The 21,620-nt window shown below is 35.9% G+C and overlaps 1 protein-coding gene across 1 annotated transcript in view; it reads left to right on the top strand.

The window, feature by feature from the left end:
* Positions 1–21,592, top strand: part of LOC131559662 (hornerin-like) — a 48,380-nt gene extending 26,788 nt beyond the window's left edge. Inside the window, exons 38-69 of the mRNA XM_058808079.1 lie at positions 1,926–1,967; positions 2,070–2,108; positions 2,508–2,549; positions 2,649–2,690; positions 3,604–3,645; positions 3,744–3,785; positions 3,911–3,952; positions 4,423–4,464; positions 5,092–5,130; positions 6,139–6,177; positions 6,860–6,898; positions 7,147–7,185; positions 7,462–7,500; positions 7,763–7,801; positions 8,537–8,566; positions 9,972–10,013; positions 10,408–10,446; positions 11,254–11,292; positions 11,551–11,589; positions 11,954–11,992; positions 12,355–12,393; positions 12,963–13,001; positions 13,862–13,897; positions 14,632–14,661; positions 15,641–15,676; positions 16,149–16,184; positions 17,225–17,263; positions 17,680–17,718; positions 18,901–18,939; positions 19,461–19,499; positions 19,741–19,770; positions 20,141–21,592. Of these exons, the coding sequence (XP_058664062.1) occupies positions 1,926–1,967; positions 2,070–2,108; positions 2,508–2,549; positions 2,649–2,690; positions 3,604–3,645; positions 3,744–3,785; positions 3,911–3,952; positions 4,423–4,464; positions 5,092–5,130; positions 6,139–6,177; positions 6,860–6,898; positions 7,147–7,185; positions 7,462–7,500; positions 7,763–7,801; positions 8,537–8,566; positions 9,972–10,013; positions 10,408–10,446; positions 11,254–11,292; positions 11,551–11,589; positions 11,954–11,992; positions 12,355–12,393; positions 12,963–13,001; positions 13,862–13,897; positions 14,632–14,661; positions 15,641–15,676; positions 16,149–16,184; positions 17,225–17,263; positions 17,680–17,718; positions 18,901–18,939; positions 19,461–19,499; positions 19,741–19,770; positions 20,141–20,239 (1,296 nt within the window). The 3' untranslated portion in view covers positions 20,240–21,592. The remainder of the gene's footprint in view (positions 1–1,925; positions 1,968–2,069; positions 2,109–2,507; positions 2,550–2,648; positions 2,691–3,603; positions 3,646–3,743; positions 3,786–3,910; positions 3,953–4,422; positions 4,465–5,091; positions 5,131–6,138; positions 6,178–6,859; positions 6,899–7,146; positions 7,186–7,461; positions 7,501–7,762; positions 7,802–8,536; positions 8,567–9,971; positions 10,014–10,407; positions 10,447–11,253; positions 11,293–11,550; positions 11,590–11,953; positions 11,993–12,354; positions 12,394–12,962; positions 13,002–13,861; positions 13,898–14,631; positions 14,662–15,640; positions 15,677–16,148; positions 16,185–17,224; positions 17,264–17,679; positions 17,719–18,900; positions 18,940–19,460; positions 19,500–19,740; positions 19,771–20,140) is intronic.
* The last annotated feature ends 28 nt before the right edge of the window (positions 21,593–21,620 follow it).

The following is a 21,620-nucleotide window of genomic DNA, read 5'->3' as shown; positions in this document are numbered from 1 at the left end:
TTTAAACTGTTCCTTCCTATGAAGAGAATAATTGAAATTTCAATGTCAGTTGCACTGGATAAACTTTTCTCTTAGGCAATGCCTCTGGTCCAGGAAAAAGGCCAAGGAATGTGTTTATGTGGACATTATAGACTAGCTCTACCAGGCTCCTGGCTTTTAAAGTCACCTTGGATTTTAAAGTAACCCGTCTTCTATCAGGATATGTATCCCTGAATCTTTAATTCAAGCTGTATTTACATAAACCAATTTGAATGGTGTAGAGTTTTTAATTTCAACAAGAAACATTTTGTTAATTATTCTTTCTGTAAAAAAAACCCACACTATTTAAACAAACTAATTGTATAAAGAAATTACTGCTTTCTGAACTTATTAACTTAAAATACAGCAACAGCAATTTTGGTCAGATGCAATACCACCTCTTTCATCTAATTGAGACTAAGCAGTAATCATGGTTTACATGCTTTAAAATATAAACTAGTCCATTAAAATAAATAATAATGAAACTTCATTGAGGAAAAAATCTTTTTATTTGTTGCATGATTGTACAAAAATCCATTTATAAGGAAGGTGGAGACCTTTATGCAAGTTTTTTTCATTCTAATAAACATTTTTCTTTGCATGCTTTAATTATTGCAAAAAAAAAAGTTTTTAACAGAAATCCAGCACAGCTTGGTTGAGGAGAGTGCATTTAGTTGCTATCAACTAAAGGAAATTTTCAACCTGAAGAAAATAAGACATCAAAATAGGACAGATTAGAAAACCAGTTCTCAATGCAGTTGTGTCAACTTTGATGCACAAGAGACTTATTTTCCAATTTGCAATCGTATCAGCTGATCAAATTAATTTATGATACATTATGTAGCAGTAGATTTGATCTTTGCTTTCATGGCCTTATCTTCATTTTCTGTCCAGGGCCCTCTACACATGGCAGCTACAGTTCTCACAGTAGCATGTAAACAGATCAGCCAGGACAGGGTACATTCTAATAATAGTTAAAAAGCAAGCTCTGGGTAGATGTATATGCACACATAAACTACCACTCCTAAATCTTACAGAAAAGAGAGAGTGATCTCCTTCCTAGGGCAGTGCTCACAGCACCAAGCCTGACAGAGTTCAGAAAGCATCTGGCACATGGTGTGACTCTTGGGGCTGGTCCTGTGCAGGACCAGCAGTTTAACCTCAAAATCCTCTTGGGTCCCTTCCAACTCAGTTTATTCTAATTCCTTGAGAAATTCTTGCAAAATCCTTCTTCTAGATTTAAAAGCTGCGAGTTACAAAACAGTCTCTTTAAACCTGGAGAATATTATAAATTAAGAGTCAGAGCTACACATATTTAAACCATCTTGTTTCAAAGGAAAATGTATGTGGATCCCCAAATACCTCACACTCCAATTATTCTGCTTTTTCTCCAAGCTTTATTTAAAACAAGATCTTAGTCTACAAATAGTCTCAGAGGAAGCAGTCTAACCATAGAATAATTCTTCCCCTGTTTTTATAGAAGGGGGAAATGGCAGTTAGAGTGAATGTCAGGAACTGGTAAATAGTCTTCCCCTTTAAGTGATGAGCTGAAAAACATGCTCTCCTAAATACTCTTTACACTTTGAAAGTCCAGTATTCTGGCAGTTTTTAAAAAGGCCATCAAGGTAATGATCATCTATAAAAACGTGGAGTCTGCAAGGTATGGCATAGGATCCTGAGATTAGAAAAGGAAAAATAAATGTTAGTAGTACTTTCAAATGTTTTAACCTGAACAGAAAATTACAGAACCTGCTACAGATTTCCTTATCTATAAAAAAAGTACAAACCAGCATTCTATTTACAGTCGTTGCTGTAAAGTTTTATTTGAAAGAATAGAAATTCACAGTAGAGTCACTTATGTAAATGTCTGTTTGCAAGCAAATAGCTAGTCTGTGTTTTCATTTCAGGGAGCCCCAGGTTCTTCATACAACACATATTCTGGTAACCAGGTAAACATTCAGATAAAATGCCCTATTCAGAAACTCCACCTAAAACCTTCCCTGAAGGAATAGCTAGATATAAACCAGTAACCCATTCTGTCTTCTGCACAGGGAGGGCCTTACTACTACCCTGGAGGATCCTATGGACAGGTAGTAGCTCTTCCTCCCTCACCAGAGAATACAGACTCCCATCCTCCTGGTTCCTTCACTGCCAGTATTGTGGGTGCCATGACATATTAAATTTCAGACCTGACTGTTATCCCTTAGAGCAGAAAAATTAAATCAACCCTGATGTATCCTGGTGGTGTGAAACTTGACACAGAACAGTATAGAATGGTCTCCGCAGTTTCTTTGCAGAATTCAAATTTCAGCAGGCCAAGAAAATTGGTCCCTGAAAATTTCTTCCACTTTAAAAACAATGGTCTTGAGTTTTACTTAGGCACATAAAACTTAGCTTAAAATTGAGAGAAAGGGTAAAGTGAGAACCAGATGCACAGGTATTTAAACTGTCATCTGCAAGAAAATAACTGATCTGTGTTTTCCTTTCAGGGTGGCCCAGGTTCTTCCCACGGTTCTTACTCTGGTAACCAGGTAAATATTCTGGTCACTGTGCCTGCTCAGGAGCAGCCTAAAAGTATTCTTTGAGAGAGCATTTAACTACAAAATAGTAAATTTCTGTTTTCTCTGCAGGGAGAGCCTTCTTACTATGGACCTGGTGGATCTTATGGAGAGGTAGGTGCTCTTTCTTCATTGTAGAAATAACAGACTTTTATCTTCATTCCTATATTTTCAATATAGTAGCTGCTGTGAAATATGACACCCAAGAGTTGACTCTATCACAACACCTAATAATTCTATCAGCTGTCTGTACCTTACAACATGCAATCTGTCAGAGAAAAAGACTAAATTGTGCTTCCAGCTTCCATGGAATGATCTTCCATCTAACTAAAAAATTAGTGATATGAAGCTCCTTCTTGTTTAAGAGTACTGCCCTGGATTGAGATTTAGATCCATTGGTATTTACACCATCCTGTTTGCAAGCAAATAGCTAGTCTGTGTTTTCATTTCAGGGAGCCCCAGGTTCTTCATACAACACATATTCTGGTAACCAGGTAAACATTCAGATAAAATGCCCTATTCAGAAACTCCACCTAAAACCTTCCCTGAAGGAATAGCTAGATATAAACCAGTAACCCATTCTGTCTTCTGCACAGGGAGGGCCTTACTACTACCCTGGAGGATCCTATGGACAGGTAGTAGCTCTTCCTCCCTCACCAGAGAATACAGACTCCCATCCTCCTGGTTCCTTCACTGCCAGTATTGTGGGTGCCATGACATATTAAATTTCAGACCTGACTGTTATCCCTTAGAGCAGAAAAATTAAATCAACCCTGATGTATCCTGGTGGTGTGAAACTTGACACAGAACAGTATAGAATGGTCTCCGCAGTTTCTTTGCAGAATTCAAATTTCAGCAAGTTTTACTGCCTGAAGATTTCTTCCACTTTAAAAACAATGGTCTTGAGTTTTACTTAGGCACATAAAACTTAGCTTAAAATTGGGAAAAAGGGTAAAGTGAGAACTAGATGTGCAGGTGTTTAAACTGTCATCTGCAAGAAAATAGCTGGTCTGTGTTTTCCTTTCAGGGTGGCCCAGGTTCTTCCCACGGTTTTTACTCTGGTAACCAGGTAAATATTCTGGTCACTGTGCCTGCTCAGGAGCAGCCTAAAAGTATTCTTTGAGAAAACATTTACTACAAAGCAGTAAATTTCTGTTTTCTCTGCAGGGAGGGCCTTCCTACTATGGACCTGGTGGATCTTACGGACAGGTAGGTGCTCTGTCTTCTTTGTAGAGATAACAGACTTTTATTTTCCGCCTGTTCTGTACTTGAAAGATGGAAAACACTTTCTTGGAAGAACCGAATTAATCAGCTTTTAAAAATTTTCTTTGCAGGGAGGGTCTTCTTATGATGGCAACAGTGAATCCTATGGTCAGGTAAATACTCTTTTTTTCCACTTTGTGTAAATGTTGCTGAGGGCCAATACCCTGGGTGAAGTAAATATACAGCTATATCTGTACTTCAGCTCTCACTATACTAATGAAAGTGATCTTTTATTTGAGGAATGAGTGAATTGTATGTACTTTTACCTAGGTAGCCTAGGAAAGTTTATAGGGCAATAAAAGGTGGGGTGCCTCCAACCTTTATGGGTTATTCTTCTCAAAAATGCTAGCTTTGAGTTACCTGCAAGATGGAGGTCTCTTTAAAAGTGGAATTAGAATTTGCGTTTAAAAACATGTAACATTAGTATTGTACAGGCACATAACTCAGTTGCTTAACAGTTCTGATAAGCAAGTAAATAATAATATTTTTTTAATCTGCGAGAAGATCCCTACAGCAAGGAGAGAGAAAAAAAAAAAGGCAGCACCTGTTTGCAATATGAAAATTATTTATGTTTTCTGAACAGGGTGGATCTTCTGTATATAGTGGTTCTGAGGCTTACGGCCAGGTAAATGTTATTTGTCTCCTACATCAAAAGCTTAAACCTGCTGTGTTGGTTTTTATGTGTACTGGGTTCTATGCTTCAGTTATTTTTAAGTGACCATGACCATGAAAATGCCATTTTAACTTTTTTTCTCTTTACCTTTGCAACAACTCAAAATGTTTCCATAATGCAGAGAACATGATGCACTATGCATGCTGTTTTTCGCTGTGACTAGCCCTGTGACTGTTCAGTGCTTTAACAACTTTATTGCTCATATGTTAGCTCATTCAAAAGGAAAATACTTCATGCATTTACTTTACATACCTTACTTATGCAGAAGCTGTTGAAAGTTTAAATAATGGGATTTTTTAATATTAAGAATGATAACTTTGCAATTTAACTTCATTGAAAAGTTTCTCCCCTATAAAAATGCATGTTTGCAAGGAGGGGTTTTTCCCAGCCTCTTCTGCTTAAGCCTCTTTTCTGGTAAAGTTAAATATTTTTTCTTTTCTTGCACATTCCCTAGTTTAGGTAAAATTTGAGATTCTAAGCACTTAGCTAGTTTTATTCTTCTATTTTATATACCCCACAATTAAGAACATGTAAGAGAATTTTTTACATGAAAATAAATGCTTTTCCATTATTTTACAGGATTCACCTGCCATGGGAGCCAGTGAAACTGAAGATAGTGTAAGCATTTCTTCTCAAAAATATCAGTATCTTCATTCACTACCTTCTAAAGTATCTAGGTGCTTACATGGACCTTTACCTTATCTGATGTCACGTGATTGTGCTATACATGATAAGAACTTCACAAATTAAAATTGCAGTTACAACAGTTCCAACTTCTAACAATCAAACATTTTTTTAATTTGCTGTTAAAAGTAGCAATTACAAAGAAAGCTCTTTTTATTTCACGATTTCTATCAAAACTCAATATTTTTATATGACTACTTCTCTTTCCATCCCAAATTAGCACTACATTTTGTTTGTTTTTCCAATTCCAGACACATGATTCAAGTTCCTTCAACTACATATTGCATAGGAATGGTCTGTTTTCATGTAGTGTGGTGAAAACTGCCTGCTTTTCTTTAAAAGATGCCTTTTCTACTGACTAAAGTATATACTCTATTAACTCTGCTAAAGTCTGTTATAAGACTTCACAATTTTTAAGTCTTTTCCAGGGTCCTGGTTAGTAGGAAATTGCTCTCTGCAAATAATTACAAATTCAGCTGTGCACTTTAGTCACAAGTATACTGTGTCAATAGCTTCAATGCAGTTTCTGAACCAAATCTTCTTATGGATATTCAAGAAAGCTAAAATATGATACTACAGAGGGTCCAAGAAGCCCTCTGAAAAAAAACCTAAAGTGTAAAAATAGATGTGTACCACATTTTGGTCTTTGAAAAATCAAGACAGCTTTGCAAATGCTGATGTTTTCCCCTGAAACATTCTGGAGGACATAAAACAGATTGAGATGTGACCTCATTCCTTTATTTCACTATATCAGGATTCAGCTTTCAAAAGAAAGAAATGCCATTCTCCAGAAATGAGCTGAGAAAGAATTTGCAGACTGCTTATCCTACAGCCTACATCTTCAACCTTCCCACAAGCAGTACCTCCCTTTGCTTCCCCCCCTTGCTTAGAAAGAAGCAGTAATATTTTCCATGGCAATAACCAGATTCTGGTCTTTTTTAGGATTCCTCCTCAGCGTCTGGTGGCCGCCAGAGTGAACGGGTAAGAAATCCCTCCTTTATGTAGTGCCAGGTGCCAGCCCAGTGCCAAACCTGAACTACATTTCCTGTGGAAAGCCTGAGGCAGTTCCAGCGTGGGACAGAAAGCCCTCAAGCCCATCAGGAATGAGGATATGGTTAAAGAGTTTAAGTACTGCTAGAAATCCCAGCTGATGCTGAGGTCTGCTCCTGAATCTCAAGCTCACATCACAAATGTGATAGCACAATTCACTTGTTCAGGTCCTTGTACTTTTTAAATAATTGATTGACTGCAAAGAGCTTCAATACCATGATTTTTCCGGCACTTATTCTAAATGCAACCCTTTGCTTGTTGTGCTGTATGACTTACTTTGAAGGCTTCCATTTTCCTATCATTTTTATATGGCACATAATGTATTTATTCTAATGACACAGACTGAGAAATTATTTTGTTGGAGATTTAACTCTTTCAACTGTTGTATCCTAAAGATATCTTCCACCAAAAGAGCAATTATCAATAATAATGAAAGGCATGTGCTCTTTTATATATAAAGACAGTATATTTTTAAAATTTTTCTTGAATAATCCATGACAGAAAATTAAGGCATGTGGAGAAGAAAGGAGGAGTGTTTTTCTTCCACTCTGATCTTTCCAGTTTTTGGGGTTTGGTTTTTCGATGTAATTTCATTTTAAATACATTTTTCCAGGATTTTTATTCCCCAGGAGGCAACCAGTCAGGTGGACATGTAAGCATCTATTTTATTTATTATTTGCAGTTCTCTTTCAAAATGGCTGTACCATTTAAAAATTATCCCAATGAGTAAATGACACCAATCCATTAATTTCCTAGAAATTCTCATGACAACTGGAATCATGTCTTGTGAAATCAAATTGAAAACTGTTTGAATAAAAAAATTAAAAATTGTGTGCGTAGAACAGTCTTGTTCTCCATAAGCCATTTCAAACAAAAATAAATTGTGTCTTCTTTTTGCAGGGGTCATCTTCTCAAAGTGGCAGCTACTCCAGTGGACAGGTAAATACTAAATCTTTGTATTTTTGACCTGAAGTATTAATCAAACAAAAGTTTGAGGCCTCATGTTGTATTACAGCAATTTTTAATCTGTGAATGAAAAAGACTTATTCATTCTTCCTTACATAGCTCTATGTAAAATTCCAAATGCAAATAGAGTAATCAAAATACAATTACTGTATTAACTGATGTTTTAACATCAGGAAAAATGAAAGTAATAAATATTTGGCATTACTTCATATATTTTAAATATAAAGCAAGTGATTTTTATTTTTTCAGGACTCATACTCATCTGGAAGCAGCCAGTATGGTGGGCAGGTGGGAAATTTTTCTTCTTTGCTGTTATTGTGAGGGGTTTTCCCCCAATGTTCATATTTCAAGAAAATATTACCAGATTAGCAATACCTAAGTTTCTGGACTACTCTGTGGTTTATTTTATCCTCATTGATCTTTCTATAGATAAAATTATGTTCTCAACTAATATCAACTTTTTAAACAGTTAAAAGTGTAAAAGACATTACTTTGTATTTAAATGCATGGGTCACAGAAACATTCTTAAACAAGAATGTAATGTTTTCAGGGTTCATCCTCCTCAGGAGGCAGCCAGTCTGGTGGACAGGTACGAACTTCTTTCTCCACAGTCTTCAGCTAGGCTTGTGTCAGGGACTCTAATTTATTTCTCTTATCTTTCCTTTACAAGAACTGTTTTCCTTCACCAGGAAAACAGAACTGTCCTTCTTGCCCAAAGCCTCAGCAACACATAGTTTTCTTTTGCCATTTGTTATTTGGACATCCAGCAAGCCAGAGCATCCAGCAGTAATTGTTTGGCATATGCATGTCAGCTTCTCTACCTGCTTTGGTACTAAAGTTCATGCATATTGAAAGTGTAGAGTGAGACACTGAATGGTGAACTCCTGGCCACTTCTCAGTTAGTTTTATCTGAGGAGAAATCACCTGTTTTTTGTATCATCTGTAACATGAAACTACTGCATGTACTCCAGGTGCTCTGGCCTGTTTAGAAAAAAAAAATGCTTTCTATGGTATTACTCAGAATTTTGTATTCATCCTTTTGCTGAGTATTATTTTTATGGTAAAAAGTATTATATTATTTTTATGGTAAAAATTGTAGGTAAGAAAATTTGAAGATAAAAATGAGCATTTTGTTTCCCCATCAGAGCAATAAGTGCAGGAACAGTTGCATGGGATGAAACAGACTCAGTGCTAGAAGCTGGGCAGTTAAAATGTGGCTTTATGGTTTGCGTGCCTGGGATGGTAGAAGTAATTTGAGTTGTAGCTAGGACCCATTTCAGTCCTGTGCTCTTGACATCTTAAACACTTTCTGCATTCTTTACAGGGTGGATGTGATTGTTCTGGGACAAATTCTGTAAGTGCTACTTGTTCATTATACATTTTCTTTTACTAAACTATTTAACTGAAAAAATATGTGAGATCCTATTTATTTCCAACTTAATTATTTTAATGTACTCTAAAATTTACATTAATTGTTCCTTTGGTGAGTTAGATGGTTCTGATATGGTAGAAGTTATTTCTTATCATGCCAAGATTCAGCGTTACAGAATCATTGAATCATTTAGGTTGGAGAATGCCTCAGGTCCAACCAGTAACACAGCACTGCCAAGATCACCACATAGCCTTATCCCTAGGTGCCCCTTGTACAGGTCTTTTCAATACCTCTGGGGCTGGTGACTCAGCCCCTTCCCCAGCAACCTCTCCAGTACTTGATAATCCTTTCAGTGAAGAAATTGTTTCCTAAAATCCAATGTGAGCCTCTCCTGGAGCAGCCAGAGGCCATTTCCTCTGGTTCTTGTAGCTTGAAAGAAGGGCCCAGTCCCCATGTGGCTACAACCTCCTTTCAGGGAGTCATAGAGAGCAATAAGGACCCACCTGAGCCTCCTTTTGTCCAGGCTAAACAACCCCAGCACCTTCATCTGCCCCTCTTAAAGCTTGTGCTCCAGACCCTTCCCCAGCCCCTTTCCCATTTTTGGACACAATCCCACACCTCAAGGCCCTTCTTTGAGAGGCCCAAAAGTGAGCAAGGATTCAAAGTGGCAGCTTCATCAGTGCCCAATCAGTGTAGGGGGACAATCCCTTCCCTAGGGCTGCTTGATGGCCACATTATTTCTAATAAAAGCCAGGAAGCTCCAAAGCTGGCAGTGAGCTGCATCTCTGAGCAGTGATGTCAGTTGCTATACAGTATTTACAAAGATGTGTATTTCTTCTCAAAAAGCCCAAAAAAGATTGCATTAAATAGCAGAATTAATTGACAAAAGACCTATCATGAAACTTAAAATAATATCCAGTCTATAAAATTGCCAATCATAAAAATTTGTATCAAAAATCAACCTTATAAAATTTAATATGTAAACAAAACAAAAAATGGAGCGACTTCTCACTTGTGCTTTTAAGTCCATATGAAATTATTTAAGGACTATGCAATAGGGTAATCCCTGTTTTCAAAGCAATTCATATGTGGACAATCAACATGTAGCATGTAAAGGACATTCCTGCACCTTGGAAATACTCTTATTTCCTAAGCAATAAATTATAGGTAGATACAATATGATACTTCATGATTTATGGTCTTCTGGACCAAAAAAGGGCTATTTTATCTATTGGCAAATTGATAAAGTAAGTGAAGTATAACTGATTTCAGGCTGTGATATTCTTCCTTTGAAATGCCATGAAACAGACATTCTAAGGTTTTGTTTCATTTATAGTTTATGACCAAAGACAAAGACTAATTTTTCTTTTCTTGTTTTCCTTTATAGGGTGGATCCCCTACTTTAGTCAGAAGTGATTCCTCTGCAAATGTAAGAAATGTTCATCAGCTTTTAAGAGTGTTCTCTGTTTGCTTTATCAATGTAATGGCTAGAGAGGATAAAAAGAGTCAGTGCCTAATAGGAGTCATACACTTGTGAAAATAACCTACTTTGGTTACAATTAAAAATACACACAGTACATTCTTTTTAATTGTAACAAAAAATGCACACAGAACTTTCATGCAGCACTCCCAGTTTTCCTTTCCATTTGAAATAGTTTTCACTCAAAGAGAAGTCTTACAATGAAAAATGTTGTTACAAACACAGGTAGATAACTGTGCAAATATTTACTTTGGGAGTCAATTCTATTGGCTTCCTTGGAATTATATTAAAAAATCCCCCAAGGATATGGATTTATGTGATTTTACTGCTCTTTTTTCCCCAGGGCACATCTTCTTCTGGAGGCAGCCACTACAACAGCCAGGTAAGCATTCATTCCAAAAAGAATTATTTACCACTGCTGAAAATGATTGTTAATTCATTCAGTTAAATTCAATTTTTATATAGGAACTGGGTAAAAAGAACAGAAGCCCACCAAGTGAAATTCATCATTGAGTTAGATATGTCCTAAAAATTATAACAATGGATTTTTTAGCCAGAAGTGTCCTTTGTGAAACTTGCAAAATGAAGCTTTAAAAAAAAAAAACAAAATACAAAACAAAACAAAAAAACAACAACAACAAAAAAACCCACAAAAAACCAAAACAAAAACCAACCAAACAAGTGTGGGGAAAGAATGAATCAAAGTGCATCATTTTGAATTCCTATTTGATCTAATTCCATTACAAATGAAAAAAAATCCTATCTCCCCTCTTTAAAGAGACCTTTTGTTGTATGAGGTTTCAGCAAATTTTCTTAGTTTGGTTTTCAGAGTCCTGTTGGTAGGTAATATTTTACTGCTAGCTCTGCCCCAGCATTCAGCTTTCCAAATTAAAAACTTCATTCTCCAGAGTGAGCAGAGAAAGAACAGGACAGAATTTCACTTTAACCATTCCAACATCTCACACAAACAAAGCACTACGTCTTCGCCTTCCACCCTTGCTAAGGATCTCAATTATTTTCCCAAATTAGCTTGCTCAACTGAAATCCTAGTTATTAAAACATTCTGAAAGCCCTGCTCACCTGTCTTCCCTCTTACCTTGCTCTCTTGCTCCTGTCATCCTGGCAGAGTCATGTTTTTATTTAAGGAAATCCTACTGCAGGTAATTCACTCAGCTGATATTCTTTACAGGATTCATATTCCTCTGGAGCTAGCCAGTATGGAGGACATGTAAGTTCTTACTTTTAATATTTTATATTATATTTTTAAATAAATAGTTGACTCATATTAAGGACCTCAATTTAATATATCAAGAAAGTTGGCAGTGGTCTATACTCTGTGGTGATATTGTGAATTCAAGGAAGACAAAAAAACAGAGTTTATTTTGGGATAATTACACACAAACACTCTACCAAAATATAGGTGCCTTTGCCACTTCTTTCCATGAATTAGATATTCAGAAATAACTAATTATCAATTTTTTTCCAGGAGTCATCTTCTTATGGAGGCAGCCAGTATGGTGGACAAGTAAGCATTAATAGTCCCCATTTTTGTAGTTTATTTACTGTCCACCTGACTGACTCTGTCTTAGCTTTAATTTAATCTAAAATCTCTTCAATAAATCTTTCTCTGTAGTCTTCTGATGCTACTGTAATTAAACAAAACAAGTTCAGATGAAGATCATTATCTAAGACTAAGAAAAAATAGGATGTGAGATACTTGGCTGACTCAACTGACTCTTGAAATTTGCAGGACTAGATATCATGTCTCTCTGAAATAAATCAGTACTTTATGAAGCTAACCATAATTTTTAAAGCCTCCTGAGATGATTCTATGCATTTATGAAGCAGGTGTAAAAAGGTTTCAGTTTCCATTTTTTGTTTATTTTCAGGGTTCACGTTCCCCAGGAGGCAGCCAATATGGTGGACAGGTAAATATTCTTCCTTTGTAGCATTTACTACTTTATCAAAGAGATTTGGCAGTCCTCTGAGTACAAGAATATTTTAAGGCGATTGGGGTTTGGTTTGGGGGGTTCTGTCCATTTTTCTCTAATTTGTTGCTAAGTATATAATGGCTATAAATGTATGGGGTCCCGAGCCACAGCAGAGTTTTTAAGATGGAATTTCTGATGCACCATGGTAAATGCAGATGAGCCTCAGCCATTTTGGCAAGTCTGGTTCAGTCCACTGACAGTTCTGGAGGGAAGGAAACTGGGTACTCCTTCACATGGAGCATGGTTTAAAGGAGTTCAGTGATATGGATATAGAGATTATTCAATTCTTTTTTGTTCAGGGTTCACCTTCTTCAGGAGGCAGCCAGTATGGAGGACAGGTGAGAATCTCTTCTCATTCTACACCAAAACCTAGTACTTTTATATTGACTGAAAATTACTTTGTGAAAAAATCTGTTTATCTAATAAAAGATAGGTATCTAAAGATATATGCTTTGAAGCAATACCAAAACTGTGGGGATCTGCTGCCTCTGTTGTCTTAAATGCAGTTCTGGCCTTGTTCTACCCTCCAACCTGCCCTGTTGCTGTCAAGGTTTCTTATCTCTAACAGTAAGGAAGAAGATTCCTCCCTCCTCCACACCATTTCCTTCAGAAAAATGCAGTATCAGAGTTGATATCTGAAAAGCAGTATGGTTAAAAATAGGAAGAGGGGAGAAGGTGAGGACTTAGTAAGACTCCTCATGCCCCTGTGAAATGAAAGATGACAGATAGAGTTCCTGGTGCTGCCTGGAGGTATAGCCTCTAATATGCAGTGACACATAAAGCAATAGGCTGAGTGTTTATCTTCCTGACATTTTTCATTGTGCAACAGAGAAAAAAAATAGTGCTTCTTTAAAAAGCTCTTTAAAAAGCTTTTTGATTTGAGAAATAATTGGCACCTTTGCTACAGGGTCCATCTTTCTCAGGTGGCAGACCTTATGGAGGACAGGTGAGAATTATTTTTCTGTTTATGGGCTGTTTTCTCCATTGTTTGCCTTTTCTTTTTTTTTTCTTTTTCTTTTTCTTTTTCTTTTTTTTTTTTTTTTTTTTTTTTTTGTGAAAATCAGAATATTTTTTAAAGGAGTGTCTTACAGCAAAACAGTGTTTAGGCAGAATAGCTGAATATCTGGCTCTGCTGTGTCAGACCACATAAGCAAGGTATGGAAGGCTACTGTGAGCACACAGTCCAGGGCAGCAGCACTACCCACACCTGCCTGAAGCTGACTTTGATTCAAACTTCATTGTTCTGTTTAAACAGCAGCCACTGTAAAGGCTGTCAGTGGATTTCAGTACGGTTATAAAGTACATGTTCATGTCTCTGTGGCACTTAAATCCAAGGAAGACAAAAATGTGGTTTTCTGTGACAGGTCATGAGCTAAAGAATGTGCAACAAATACAAATGCTTCTTCATTTCTTTAGGGTATAGCTTCTTCAGGAAGCAGCCAGTATAGTGGACAGGTAAAACATCTACTTTCATGGTACTTGCAGTTTGGGTACACAGCTCATCAGGAAAACAGACTGGTATTTTTTGCAGAAAAGGAACATTCTGAAATAGAATAGCTTTAAGCCAGACTGAAGCTGGATTGCTAAGTATGAGTTTGGAATATCAGATCACATTAAGACCAAATGACACAGGGGCCTGTGACACGGGAAATGTCACAGCATGGAAATGTTTCTTCAACATATCATGGTTTAAGATAATTTTTTGTGTTATGTTTAAATGGAAGCAATTTGAAATTCTGAGAACCACAGAGAAATGAAAATGTTACTCAGTAACACACAAGTAATTAAGTTACTTATTTCTTCCAGGGCTTTTCTTCAGGGGTCAGGCAGTCTGGTGGACAGGTATGTTTTCTTTCTCTGCACTGTATGGTTCTGCTAGTGTCATATATTCCCAAATTGCTTTGTGTAACTTCCCTTCACAAAAACTGTTTCCAGTCACACATTTAATCCAGACTGAATGTGGAAAGTGAGACACTGAATAGTGAACACCTGGCCACCTCTGAGTTTTACCAATGTAGAAGTTACCTAATAGGCCTCCACTGGAAGTCATCCAAAGAGCACTGCATGTATCCATAAGATCATAGAGTATACAGAATTGGAAGGATCCATCAGGATCAGCCAGTCCAACTCCTGGCCCTGTGCAGGACACCCCAAGAATGACACCATGTCCCTGAGAGCACTGTCCAAATACTTCTTGAATTCTGACAGGCCTGGTGCTGTGATCACTTCCCTGGGGAAATTCTAATTGCTCTGGTATCCTCAAGGAAAAATAAAACATAAGCAGTATTACTATTCAGAATGTTTTACTTATCCTTTTGTGAGTAGGTTTTTACTGTAAATTTTAAATGAGAAGTTAGAAGATTCTATTTTAAAATTCAATTAGTAAGTGCACATCTAGCCTAAAAGGGCAGGGAAGAGATAAAAAACCTTCCTTTTTAAATAGAGCTTGATAAGTTGATGAGTAGTGTTTCATAATTCATTTTTTTAGAGTAGCAGAATATGAGTTTGATTTACTAATTCAGAGGCCTATTCCAATCATAGACCCAGGAAAGTAAGTTTGGTTGTGTTTTGTACAGGGTGGGTGTGTGTGCCCCGGTGGAGGTTCAGTAAGTATTTTTTGTCTTTATATATTATTCATAGTATTGGAAAATTCCCAAGGAGCTACACTTCTTGAAATAATTCTGTCTGTCAAGTTCTATGTATGATGAAATCTTTTTCCACATTATGCTAAAATGAGCAATTAATTTTGAACCTGCTAAAGGCAAAAATAATAATTGACTTGGAACCACAGCATTGTATTCAAAATGAGCTACTCAGTTTGTAAGAGAGGCCTGGGACTTTTCTAAGAATCTGTTTCACAAATATCTCATAGTGTACCTGTTGGGTTTTGGACTTTGCTCTTATGATAGTTATTAACAATATGATTGAACTAGTGAAACTTAGATTAAAATCTTGGCTTCAAATGCTTTCAGAATGGGGTAGAGAAACACATTTGGGAAAATTAAAGCTATTTCCATTTTTCTGTCTAACTAGTATGTTTCCTATTTCTTTGTAAATTCCTGGAAAAAAAGCCAAAAAACCCCAAAAATATAAAAAACATCCCCCATCCCCCACCCCCCCCATTTTGCTGAGATCAAGTTAATTTACTTCTGAAGGAGGCTCAGTTACCTGCTTTTCTTCCAGTGTAGTCAAAAATTGCTTGGATCACAACTTCTCTTTACTGGTCTGTGTAATGAAGCAAAATGACATGCCCAAGTATATAACCCATGGTATATATGCCAGTTCTGAGAATCAAAAGTGTTGAAAACAACATATAAATTAGAGTTTATATAAGTAGAAGTTATATAATAATAATAATACTCACTTATATACACATTATATATATATATATATATATATATATATATATATATATATATATATATGTACATATATTTCTTGGCATATAAATCAAGACAAATCAGAATAATAGTAAGCAGTGTAAATGACTTGATCACTGCAATAGGTCAGTTTGTTCTCTTGGATTTCCTCTGTGTGACACTGAAGTTATCACAGAGTAAACATTGCTGTTTCTATTGAATGCAGGGCTCTTTCTCAGGAACCAACTACCATGGTGGACAGGTAGGCAGTTTGTCTCTAGCATTTACACAGACAAGTTCCTCAGGAATAAACATGGCTCAGTTTTCATCTGTGCCAGCAGCCATTAAATACTGAGCTCAGTTTAGTCACAGAGATAGGTAAAATAATTCCAGAGAGTGCAGGGGCTTTTATTCAATCACAGTTGACATTTCAATTATGTCCTTCTATATACAAGAGCCAAGGTTTGTAGTTACTTTGTAGTTATAGAAGCTTTCTTACCTTAAAAAATTACTGAAGAATCATTCACAGGGTTCATCTCACTGCATAAATCAACAATATGATGTGTGCATAATTAGTCATTTGCCATTGCATTAGTAACTGTGTAAAATTCTGCCAGTTAATCAGTGTGATGAGTATTGTTTATATTATATTAGGTCCAGGATCTTTTTTTGCCATTTAAAAATTTGTTGCTATTAAAAGAATTGTTTATAAAAAAATTGCATTCTTTTTATAGGGTTCATATCCTGGAAGTAATCAGTATGGTGGACAGGCAAGCAAATTTTCTTTGTTTTCAAGATCTTACTTCTATTTGCAATTTATCAGCTGAAAAAATATGCAGTACATTTACTGCCAGTTTTTTAGGGTTATTTTACTCCTAATAAATATTTGAAAACAGGGACTGTCAGTAGCTGGAGAATACTCAAAATAGAGTAGGACAAACAAATTTCCATGCAAAGAAATTCCATAGATCATAATTTTAGTTGTTTTACCTCAGAATGCCTCTTATCTTAAGTGATTATTTTAATATTTACACTAAATACTTGGAAAATTTGGTACAGAATAAGCCAATAGATACTGCTTAAAAAATATAAATTCAGGTGTGTTGCACACAATAACACTACTTTCCTCTTCAGATCACTTCAAGACTCTTGCCATTAAGCATGTACCTTATGCAGACTGTTTGCCACTGATTCAGAAATGTTACTAGTGCAAATAGCTGACAAGTTAAATGCATGACTAACTCAAAAGATGGAGCCTATTTTCATTAGTATTACTGTGTTTGCAATGTCTCACTCTACCATGGTAAAAAAATTAATTGCTTTTTATTCCACTGGCAAGCATTGGTGTTCAGTATCACTCTATTTAAAAGATAATCTCACGTAGAATGGAGAGGATTCTTAACACTGCAAATATTTTTCCCCCCAAACTACCTAATTGGTAATATCAACAATGTTTCTACAATAATACACATGGTGCTCTCTAAACATGCCTGACATAATAGAAAATCACAAATAAAGTCTATTTTTTTTTCTCTTCAATAGAGCCATATGTAAGACACTTTTGATCCATTTATTTGTGGAACAGAACAGTCTCAGCAGGTGTTTTGTGACTGTTTGCCCAATTTATTACTTTCAGTTGTTGAAAAACTTCGAGGCATTAGATCAGAAGTCTTTTACTGTATCTTTTTAGATTAATATACTTTCCAGATTATGACTGAGATCTCCTGTTAGAAGTCCTGTGATGTTTCACTTTGCGCAGAATAATGAAAAGTAACCGCTGTTAATTTTCTTCACCTTTTTATTTAAATAGGGATCTTACCCCTCAAGAGGCAGCCAGTATGGTGGGCAGGTGAGTATTCCCTTTCCATCCCATCACTTCATCTCTTTCCTAACACACTTTATAGATTGGGTCAGTTACTTGATGCTAACTGATACTTTAATTTGGCCATTTTATTAAATTTAAACAGTGGAGGTAATATGGATTGAAACTGTTTCAGTAAGGTGAATAAAAGATTTGGTTACAATGAGTTACTGTTCTGTGTAAAATATTCCTTGAACATACTATAGTTGCCAGGCTCTATTTTATAACACTGCTTTCTTGATTCTTGTGGTATGTAGTACAGAGTGCAAATTTTAAGCATCCCATTAACATTTTTTTGTTCAAAGAACACCCAAATAAGCTTGTCCTAAGTACTACAGAAATTGTCTCAAGACAGTGAAAATTATTTTCCATTAATTAATATAAGTTTGATTTACTTGTTACAGGGCTCATATCCTTCTGGAGGCAAACAACATGGTAAACCAGTAAGTACAAAGCATTCAAATTTACCTTTCACTTTTCTTATACACCTGCTGAAAAAAAAAGGTATCAAGTTAGTTATGGACTAGACAGAGAATTACTTTAATATGCAAAGAGTGGTACATGATTTACTTATCTGGGATACTCTCAACAAATGCTAACACAATATTTATTTTCACACAATTTTGAGGCAGCACTTTACTGTGTAGCTGAACTAGTAATCACAGAAGGAAACCACTGGATTTTTGTGTGTGTGTGTGTAAGGAACTTCTGAACAGCTATTTCTGTTTAAATTCATAATAATAATACACTTTGTGCTCAGAGCTCAGTTTTCCATTGATTTTGTATGCATTTATCTTAAGTATTTCTGTTGTGCTTTGAAGAAAACACTTTCTCTTGTCAAAGGAAATAATAGTTGCCATTTAACTATGCATATTTTCAACTTCTACCATTTCAGACTACTCTTTTTACTGTGTAATTTGGACCTCACTCCTGCCATTCAATGGCAGTTCATACAAATGTTTTAGCTTATCTCTTATAGAAAAGATGTATTTGTTATTAAAAAGTGATCGTAAATGTTACATTTTCTAATACATGAATCCTAAAGGGGAGACATTTTCGTATGTATGTATTTGATGGCATTTCTTAAAGACTTAATGATTGTAAAATTTCCTGTTGGCAATGCCATTCAAATAAGCAGAGCCACTTCATGAAAAAACTGAATAAGATGCTTTCAGAACATCTAATTTTTCTGTACCTACTTTTATTTTCAACTACCTTTCTTATTAGAGTTTCCTTTAAGTAGGGGCTATATAGTAAAGGCCTCCTATAATTTTACTTTTTTTTGTTGGTGCTGTCTTTTTTTTACCCAAATGTAACCATAGACTGGTACCAGGAGAATTATGGTTTAATTGGACCTTATTATTTTTTCTATTCCATATATTAAACACAACTATAAACCAGTTCTTTTTTCTTGAGAATTTTGCATAAAATTTTCCAATACAACATTTGAAAGAACACACATCACAGAAAATGTTAAATATATCTATTTCAGATTAGATTTTGCCTGGGATTTTTGGATGACTGGATACAAAACAGTGTTCATTCTTCTCTGGTCTTTAATTACAGATAGCAAGAGTATTTAAGCACAAATAGACTTAGAGGCAAAAACAGTTATCTTTTTTCAGGGTTCCTCTTCCTCAGGATACAGTCAGCAAGGAAAGCCAGTAAGGATATTCTTCTTTCAGTATTCTGCAACCAAATTAGAAATGGGGATATTGGGTTTTAAGATAGGTAACAACGAGAGTAAAATTTTAAATTATGTTTCAATAGTAAATGTATGAGAAAAATGATCAATGAAAATTGGAATATTTTGCTCAAGCTTGAACCTTAGGATGAGGCAGCATTTATTCCTCCCACAGCAAAGTTTTTTATTCATAGGAACATGGTTGGGTCATTCTGATAAGAATGATACATTTAAATATCAGGGTAATTGTTTCAGTTTCCAACTCTGTAGTTTGGACAAGACACATTGCTTTGACCCATTCCTCTGAAACTCTTCCTGCAATAAAAAGGACATAGCTGTGCTTATTTGAGACCATTAAATTCAAATAGGGGGGAAAAGTGCAGTGAAAATAGTAAAGACCCTCTTATGTCCAGGGCATTTTCAAGACTGCTGTGTGCTCTTTGGACAAAGTCCACTGCAGCCTTGTAGGACAAAATTAAAAGGTTCATAATTATTTTACAGGGTGGCTCTGGCTCAGGAAGCACTTACTCTGGGAAACCGGTAAGAATACTTTCATCTTTTCTCAGTAAACAAAGAACCTGGGTGGTGTGCAGAGAAATTTTGGGATGATTTGGTCTGAAGAGAACATTCTCTGTTAATATTAGTTCAAGCTTCCTCTAGAACAACTTAAAACCACGCTGTGGGTTAAGCTATTAAAATCTTGTTGATCACAGGAAAAAACTGTGTTAGAAACCATTGGCTGGGAACATTCCTATAAATTTGTTTGTTTGTTTGTTTTCAGCAATCACCTTACTCAGGCGGCAGTCAAGTGGTAAGAGCTTTTCCTCTGTAGTTTCTACTGGTCTCTTCCTATAAATGTCACAGAAAACTGAAAGCTGTCAAATTTCCTACATCTGAATAAATGTTGGAGACCATATGTGCAACATAATAAATTAAATAGTCTTAACAAAAATGAAGAAAAGTGGGACCACATAGGTGCTTTATACTTTTGACCCTATCACTGAAAAATAGGTGTTGATAGAAATGTGGCACTTGATCTTTTGACATCAGAAGTGTCCATGTAATAGACAGGGCTAATAGAAAAAGATTTCTCTAAAAATGTCCATGCTTTTATAATAACAATAAAGAGAACTATTTAATAATGGGTTTATCAAATTTCTCTCTTTTTTTTGTTTTTATAGAGCTCTGCTGGGAAACACTCAACTCCCCAACTCCTGATGTTATTCAGTGTTTTGAGTGCCTTTGCTCTCTCTGCTGCTGCATCAAAATGGTCTATATGAACTTCTATGGCGTTACTTGACATCCTAAACACTGATTATAATCTGTATTATTAATTACTTAATGTATAAAAAAATACCATTAAGTCAAATTGGCAGATGCTACTTGGCTGTTATGTTGCATGTCTAGCTGGTATGTCATGTCCCTCATTAGTTTGCCTCTGGTTTTAGTCATTAGTAGTTCTCATTAGTTGTGTCAGTGTTTTAGGCATCATTTTAAGAGAGCATATGGTACCCTACCTATAGGATATGTTTTTATTTCCAATAGGGAATGCTATGAACACCTACATGAAATGATTGGTGTGACAAATGAATACTTAGGGAAATATTTGGTTATTAGCCAAAGTGGACAAGGTGAAATAAATTGTTGTATATGCAAACTGAGCACTGTGCCTGTTAATCATGGCATAAGGTAAGGCTAATGTATACTTCTTAAGCAGTTCTCCATGGGACAGAAGAAAAGATACTGAAGTAGTATCAGAGTATTTGTTTTAGTATTTTGTAATCAAATGCAAATTCAATATGGAGATTGCAAATCAAAAAAAAAAAACTTCACAGGACTGATTTTTTTTTGGTTAATAAAAGTTTATCCATTAGAAAAATGAAACAGTCAAAGACATCATGTACTCCATTCAAACCAACTGCAAATACCTAGAGTTCTATAAAGAAGCATATGAGGCATATGTACTCCAGATCAGGCTGATGAACTAAAATCTGCGGAAAAATAAAGCCTTTTTCCTTGAAGGAGTAGAGAAATAATTAAATTCATAAAACTAATACCATCTTGGCTCCCTTTCTCAAGTATTTAGTTTAACCTGTGATACCTTATGTATCTGAAAGGTTAATTTCGTGAGTGCATCTACAAACAGGTCCATCAGTGTGCTTGCTGAAACACCAGGGCCCGTTTTTGAGTTCAGCAGCAGTTCCTCACCTTGCAGCAAACTCTTCTGGAGCTCTCAGAGCCACCTTCTGTTTGGTGTTAACGAAGCGCATTCACCTAAAGCATACTTCTAACGAATGTGTTATCTATTGAACATGTGCCTGCTATTAAAATGTCCATTGTTAGTAGTGTGCTCTTCTGTCACGGTTTACAATTGTAATTGGTGGAAAGAGGTTTCGATCCAAGTTCTCCTACCAGCTTCCGCGGGGCCAGGATTTCACCCTGTTTGATGTGCAGCACTACCCTTTGCCAGCCATCGGTAAATCAACCTGCAATTGACGCACAAAGTTATGCCTGTTTACAATCTTGAAAATTCGGTGGACAATTTGTTTCTTGGACAACACAGAAATGTTCTGTTTGAGAGGCCCGTACCTTAATTCGAACCAGCCCTACCATTCTCTAATAAATTTGTGATGGGTTTCATACAAAACGCTGGTGTCAGTG

This window comes from Ammospiza caudacuta, chromosome 7 (genome assembly GCF_027887145.1).
Source record: "Ammospiza caudacuta isolate bAmmCau1 chromosome 7, bAmmCau1.pri, whole genome shotgun sequence".
NCBI classification, from domain to species: Eukaryota; Metazoa; Chordata; class Aves; order Passeriformes; family Passerellidae; genus Ammospiza; species Ammospiza caudacuta.
Note: the sequence above shows the minus strand (reverse complement) of the source record. Positions and strands in the feature narration are given on the sequence as shown.